This window comes from Elephantulus edwardii, unplaced genomic scaffold (assembly GCF_000299155.1).
Source record: "Elephantulus edwardii isolate Elephantulus edwardi_28Jun2011 unplaced genomic scaffold, EleEdw1.0 scaffold00121, whole genome shotgun sequence".
NCBI lineage: Eukaryota > Metazoa > Chordata > Mammalia > Macroscelidea > Macroscelididae > Elephantulus > Elephantulus edwardii.
Genome location: NW_006399871.1, coordinates 7547117 through 7554425, shown reverse-complemented (window position 1 = coordinate 7554425; position 7309 = coordinate 7547117). Strand labels below are relative to the sequence as shown.

At 61.3% G+C, this 7309-nt stretch overlaps 1 protein-coding gene across 1 annotated transcript in view; it reads left to right on the top strand.

The window, feature by feature from the left end:
* The first annotated feature begins 3467 nt into the window (after positions 1-3467).
* The window catches only part of ZBTB47 (zinc finger and BTB domain containing 47), a 6418-nt gene continuing 2576 nt past the window's right edge, over positions 3468-7309 (top strand). Inside the window, exons 1-2 of the mRNA XM_006892985.1 lie at positions 3468-4940; positions 6454-6601. Of these exons, the coding sequence (XP_006893047.1) occupies positions 3468-4940; positions 6454-6601 (1621 nt within the window). The remainder of the gene's footprint in view (positions 4941-6453; positions 6602-7309) is intronic.

Below are 7309 nucleotides of genomic sequence, written 5' to 3'. Positions count from 1 at the left end.
CGCGGGGGCGGCCCCCAGCGCGGCGCTTCATGGAGCGGCCCGGGCCCGGCCGCCGGGGGCAGCGCGATCGCGAGGGGCCCTGTGAGCCCCCTGCGCCACGGCACCATGGTACGCAGGGCCCTGCCTGTCCCCCCGCTTATCCGCCCACCTGCCCGCCCTGCCCTCCGGAGCGCGCACGGCTAATGGTCTGGGGGTCCTCCCCCTGCCCTGCTCTCCCCGCCCCCATCTCGGGGACCCCGCGGGCCAGGAATGCGACGCTCCCGCGCGGCCCGCACCGTAAAGGGGGTTAAATTCCTGGGGTGGGGGTGCCAGTGCGGAAGGCTGAGGTCCAGGCATGGTCAGAGGGGGGGGGTGCGTCTCTGCACCCGGGAGGGCGCCGCCTGCGGGCTGGGTGTTGAGGGGCGATTGGGGGGCTCAGATTCCCTCCTGGGCCTTCGGCCACGTGGGCGCTGGAGTCGTCTTGCCTGGGCTCCGGCAGGCCTGGGCCCACGCTGGGTAGGGGGCGCCTGCACTTCACATCCAAACTCCTGTGTGACCTTGGACTGGTCTCCCGCCCTCTCTGGGCCTTCCCGCTTTCCCACCCCAGGCAAGGTTGGGGGGTTAGCATGAGTGCAGAGGAGGCTGGGATAGGCACCTTCGTGAGAGGAGGAGCTTGGAGGACTGGGGCTTGATCCCCTAGCCCAGGCTGAACCCACCTAATGCTACGAGGGGCAAGGAAAGATGGGATGGGGGTGGGGCACCCCTGTAGGGGAGGATGTCAATTTGGGGTCTCTGGGGATTTCATGAGGATGGGAAGCCAGTGGCTTTGTGGGAGCAGTAGGGAAAGTCGCCCTAGTCTTGGTCCCAGTGTCTGGCTAATCTAGCCTAGCTTTGGGGAGAGGGTTGGGGGCACACAGCTCTGACTACCAGAGGTGCTTGACTACCCTTAGTTTGGCTGGCCTGGGATGGCCTGGGCCCTGGGGGAGGGAATGTGTGGCTGTAGTCAGCAGTCAGATGGGGAGGGGCACACACAGCTGCAGGGAGCTGGCCCATCTGGCTGGTGAGGTTGGCACAGCTGATGGGCACTGCCTAGGAGGGCCCAGGCAAGGGGACAGTTGTGCCCTGGAGCCACATGTGGACCCTGTCACTGGAGTTCAGTCAGGGTGCCTGGCTGGGTGGTCCCCTGGTGCTGGCCCCTGGGGGGGTTTCTGCCTTGGGAATGGTATCTTGGGGGTGACACTGCCCCCCTTTCTGCCTTGCTGAGGCTGAGAGCCCAGGCAGGTGAGAAGCAGGCCCTAGGGCTGGATTGTCTCCTGGATGTGGGACAATGCTCTTCCCCCAGGGCAGGTGGCTCTTGTGGAGGGCACCCCTGGAGGAGGAAGGTAGGCTAGTGCCTTGGGGTCGGACTCAGGCTCCCCTCCACAGGCCTGGCTTTGGGAGGCCTTTATCCAAGTTATTTACTCACCCCAAGGAGCCCTGGTGGTGCAGTGATTAGGTCCTCTCACCTGCTAACTGAAAGGTCTGATGTTTGAACCCAGCCAGCAGTCAGAAGGAGGTGGCTGTCGGCTTCTGTAAAGATCCCAGCTTTGGAAGCCCTGTAGAGGTTTTACCCTGCCAGAATGCCGGTCAGTCAAAGGCAGTGGGTTTGAATCCCAAGGAACCCATGTTGAACCTTGACCCTTCACAAATGATTCTGGGGAGGACGTGGAGGCTCCCCGGGATATAGTGGTTTTAGAGCTAACCTCTACTAAGAAACCCATTGCCTGGTCTTCAGCAGAGGTTGGCCCCCAAGAATGGATTAGAATGAGTCAGAGAAAGGAGGGGCCTGGTGCCACATCTCCATTGAATTAGCCAGGCCTGGCTGGGCCACTGGCCCTTGAAGAGAGAAAAAGATGTCTAGGGGCCAGGGAGAGGCGCGTTGTGGAAGACCTCGAGGAAGATGGAGTCATGGCCAGGGCCCTGGCCTGGCTGGGATCTGGGAGCATGGAGTGTCCACTGGCCTGCTTGAGGGTCAAGGCCCAAGCAGAAGTTTGCCTCTGGTCACTCCTGAGGTTCATGCTGACGTCATCATGGATTCTGAGGTGCTGAGCTGAGACACCACCCTCCCCTGGTCCTCGCCCCCCTTCTTCCTGCCTGGGAGTTGGAAGTGGAGGTGCACTGTGTATGGCAGGGGCTGGAGTCGCACCCTAGGGTCTCCAGGGAGGCTGGGGCAGAGTGCGGACGAATGACTTTTGTGGCAGTAAGGCAAGGGGTGCAGGTCAGGTGTGTAAGATGCTGAGGTGGGACCAGAACCTGGAACCAGTGCGCTCTGATGGGCAGGTGGAGTAGTGGAACAGGGGTTGTCCACCCTGAGTCAGGGCTGGGCTGGCTGCCTGTCTGTGGGACCCGCTTTTGAGGAGGTGCGGTGGTGAAGCTGGCATAGTTGAGTTGGCATAGTTGGCCCCTCTTCTGAGCAATTCAAAGAAGCTGGATGTGACCCAAGGCCCTGATAGTCTGACTTATCTGACTTTGAGGGGCCTCCTTAAAGCTCCAGAAACCCCAAGTGATATGGCTTCCAGCATGGGAAAAGTGCGTGGAGTGGGGCTTAGGGACCTTTGAACACCGAGATCAGATGGCACAGCTGTGCCCTCCCACAGCACCCCATCTCTGAGGGGAGCCAGGTCTGTGGCCATGAGTGGTGGAGAGGGGGTGACCTGTCCAGTTCTGGGGTAACAGCAGAACCAGGGTGAGGACATGTCTGAGTCCCTCACAGAGTGTCTGTTTCTGTTGCTCTCAGGGTCTAGACTTGAGGCCCATTGTTGGTGAGGTACGTGGGTACCCAGGAGGCTGTGGGCACCTGACTTCTGTCTTGAGCTGTGTGGGTGTGAGTTGAGCATGTGGCAGAAACTCCAAGGGGCCTGCAGAGAGTAGGAGCTGAGAAAATGCTAAGGGCATGCCCAGGTCCCTTCTGGGAGGACCAGCGTGCCTGGGACTGTCCTGCTTTTTCAGCCCAGGAAAGCCCTGGGTCCTGGGCAGCGGGCTGCCTCATTGGCTACCCTGGTGCATTCCTTTCTCCCCCCCTCCCACTTCCTCTTCTTTACTCTTGCACATCCCCTTGCAGGATAACTTTTCCTGTTTCACAGGAGAAGAGCTGGAGGCCCAGAAAAAAGTTAACTGAGTGGCCCAGGAGCTGATCTTCCGCCTCAGACGGTGCCGGTCAGCGTCCGAGGCCCGCGGGGAGGTGGACGTGGGCTTGGCTCCCGCTGCCCCACCGCTGGCTAGAGCTTCAGCTCTTCTGTCTGTGAAGCAGGAGTGATGGGCTGCCCCCCGATGGTGGGCGCTGCTGAGGGACCGGGTGGGCTGTAGGGAATGGGCAGGGGCCCCCGGCTGGCCTTGACCCTCCCCTGCTCCTCTCTCTCCTGCTGCAGTTGCTGGTTGAGAAGACGACCGACTCTCCGGCAGCCGAGTTCTCGCTGGTGGAGGATGTGGCTCTGCACTTTGCCTGCTTGATGGGCCGCCTCAACGAGCAGCGTCTTTTCCAGCCCGACCTGTGTGACGTGGACCTGGTGCTGGTGCCCCAGCGCAGCGTCTTCCCAGCCCACAAGGGTGTGCTGGCCGCCTACAGCCAGTTCTTCCACTCCCTCTTCACCCAGAACAAGCAGCTGCAGCGCGTGGAGCTGTCCCTGGAGGCGCTGGCCCCCGGAGGCCTGCAGCAGATCCTCAACTTCATCTATACTTCCAAGCTGCTGGTCAACGCGGCCAACGTCCACGAGGTGCTCAGTGCCGCCTCGCTGCTGCAGATGGCCGACATCGCCACGTCCTGCCAGGAGCTGCTGGATGCCCGCTCCCTCGGGCCCCCGGTCCCTGGCACGGTGGCCTTGGCCCAGGCGGCTGCCAGCGGCACCCCAGCCGCACCGTCCTACTACTGTGACATCAAGCAGGAGGCCGACGCCACGGGCCTGCCCAAGATCTACGCCCGTGAAGGCCCTGATCCCTACTCGGTGCGTGTGGAGGACGGGGCAGGGGCTGCGGGCGGCACAGTGCCCACTGCCATTGGGCCAGCACAGACCTTCTTCAAGGAGGAGAAGGAGGGGAGCGTGGAGGAGGCCGCTGGGCCCCCGGCCCCCCTGTGCAAGCTGGAGGGTGGGGAGGAGCTGGAGGAAGAGCTGGGGGGCTCTGGCAGCTACAGCCGCCGGGAGCAGTCCCAGATCATCGTGGAGGTGAACCTCAACAACCAGACGCTGCACGTGTCCACGGGCGCCGAGGGCAAGCCGGGCACAGGGACCAGCCCGGCCACCATGGTACTGGGCCGGGAGGACGGGCTGCAGAGACACTCGGAGGAGGAGGAGGAGGAAGAAGAGGAGGAAGAGGAAGAAGAGGAGGAGGAGGAGGGTGGCGGCAGTGGAGGGGAAGAGGAGGAGGAAGAGGAGGAGGAGGAAGAAGGTGGCAGTCACGGGGAGGAGGAGGAGGAGGAGGAAGGGGGTCAAAGTGACCAGGAGGAGGAGGAGGAGGAGGAGGAAGGACACAGTGAGCAGGGGCAGGACAGCTCGGAGGATGAGGATGAGGGGGAGGCTGGTAGCAGGCAGGGCGCTGGAGGGCACCGAGGCAGCTGCGTGGAGCCCCCACCCCACAGTCGCATGGCCACACGCTCCCGGGAGAATGCCCGGCGCCGGGGCACCCCTGAGCCTGAGGAGGCCGCGCAGCGGGGCGGAAAGCAGCCCAAGCCGCCCCCCGGAGGGACCCCAGCAGCGGCCCGTGGGCCGCCCGCCGCTGACGGGCTGGGCGCCAAGGTGAAGCTGGAGGAGAAGCAGCACCATCCTTGCCAGAAGTGCCCGCGCGTTTTCAACAACCGCTGGTACCTGGAGAAGCACATGAACGTGACCCACAGCCGCATGCAGATCTGTGACCAGTGCGGCAAGCGCTTCCTGCTTGAGAGCGAGCTACTGCTGCACCGGCAGACGGACTGCGAGCGCAACATCCAGGTGGGCCTCTCTGCACGGCCACCAGCCCCCAGCTGCCCAGACCTGAGCCCAGCAGCCTTCCCGGGGGAGGCCCGACTTCCTGCCGGACAGCCCAGCTAGCCTAGCTCTTCACGGTGTAGGAGCATCAGGGAGGGCTTCCTGGGAGAGGTGGACAGAGCTGGGCTTTGGCCCTTGGAGAGGACCTTTGGGGAAAAGGGCGGAGGGAGCATAGCACTGGGAAGAAGAGAGCAGAGACTTGGGTGACGAGGAGACAGAAGGCAAGTTCTGGAGCCTTTGCAGCAGGGACTGTCTGAGCAAATCCCAAGGGCTGCGGGAAGGCCCACCATGTACACTTTCACAGGTTGTACACTGCACAAAAACACTCAAAGGGGAGGAGGGATTTCCCCAGAGGGACTGCCGTTTTCTGCATCCTTCACAGGCACCGCATAGAGCAGGGAGAGAAGTCCCCCCAGATAGCTTTCTGGAGACAGAGGCAGGCCTGGTCCTGGGGAAAAGGCACTAGATGAACAACTTGGGAGGAGCAGGGCAGCTGAGCTGGGCTGGCTGCCAGGCCTCGAGCCAGCCTGCATCTGTCTGTGCCAGCCTGGCCGCTTAGGGTGGGGGGTGAGTGGAGGCGGCACAGGGCCAGCCAGGCTCCTCAGGGGAAGGTGGTGTGTTTTTTTTTTTTCCTAGCCCCAGAGACCAGGGGTCAGGTAGGCGGATGCTAATTGCCAGTGCTAATTGCTAATTGCAGGGCCCTGTGGAGAAAGCATTACCTGGGGGTTACCTGGTAACCAGCCCTGCCCTCTCTCACCTGCTCCCACTTGCCTATTGCTACCGGCTGGGCTGCCCTTTGTCACATACCTTTGACTCCTTCCCAAAGGGGAGAGAAGCATGTACCCCTTCTGATCTGTGCACCCTGACCCAGTTTCTGCCCGAGTCCTGGCCTAATCTCTGGTCATCAGGTGCCCTGCACAGATAGGGGATAACCAGGAAAAATAGATCATGGTCCGGGTCAGGGGACAGGGAACACAGTGTGGTCCCTGAGCGTTCCAGGACCCTCCATTATCTGAAAGGACCTAGGGTTCCCTGTAATCCCACCCAGACAGCCCCTTTGGGACCTGGCCCCTTAGGGACCTCTGGGACCTAGGTCTCAAAGGGAGCAAGGGAAACAGCTCTCGAGCTTTGTGCCGTCCAAGAGGGAGCTCTCTGTCAACTCTGTGTCTGCAGCCAAGTGTCTGTCTCCCTTCTGCAGAGCCTTTAGATGGTCTTGTTGCAGTGAGCATGGGTTAAGGAGGTGGTGTTGGAGAAGCTTTTTGGAAGAGGTGACCCCTGGTCTTTGGAGGAGAGCCCAGGGCTCTGGGTGGGTGACCAGGAGTTAGGGAGTTAACCATTTCCAACTCCTACATAAGATTCCTTGGACAGCAAGGGCCCTCCTGCCTGTTTCAAGTGGGGAAACTGAGGCCCAGAGCCTTGTCCAAGATGATGTGGTGCCGACTGACAATGCCCGGCCTAAAGTCCTCTCGCCCCACAGTGTGTGACGTGCGGCAAAGCTTTTAAGAAGCTCTGGTCCCTCCATGAGCACAACAAGATCGTGCATGGCTACGCAGAGAAGAAGTTCTCGTGCGAGATCTGCGAGAAGAAATTCTACACCATGGCCCACGTGCGCAAACACATGGTTGGTAAGTCCGGGCACCCAGCATACTGGGAAGAACTTTGTATCTGGAGGATATAGGCAGTGTGAGGGGGTGAGAAGGCCCGTCTCAGCTGGGAGGTCTTTGGGGGACACTGGCTGCTGTGTTGCACATAGACTTCAGAGCCAGGGCTTCCGTGTACAGTTGGGCAAGTTGCACACTGTGCCAGTACGCAGTTGTGTGTTGTGGGTTTGAATTGTATCCACCTCGAGGAGGACAATCACAGTGCCATGCAGGGTGGCCAGGGTAGACACAGGGCTTCTGGCCAGACCCTGCCCCTTTCTCCACTTGAGAGTGCCCTGAGGGGGCCTCCCTGGGGCCCAGGTTCTAGGTTTGACCAGACACTTGCTACGAGCAGGTGTTCCTTCCTGGGCTCCTGTTCCCTGGCTCTTGAGCCGGCTGAGTGTGGAGAGGCAGGGGGTCCCTGTCTCTAGCTGCCTCCTTCCAGAACTTTCTTGAAGGCTTCAGGCCTCGCCCATTCCTGGGTTCTGGGCAACATGGCTTGCTTCCTCTGGTTTGCTTTTGAGGGGTTCAAGCTGGGCCTTTACCAGCTCCAGCCCCAAAAGGCTCAGTCATCCTTGAGGTATGAATGCTATTATTAACCCCTTTCAGTGGAAAAGAAGCCAGTGTGTGCAGCACCTCCATACCTGAGCCGACCCCTCCACACCACCACACCTGAGCCCACCACACCTGAGC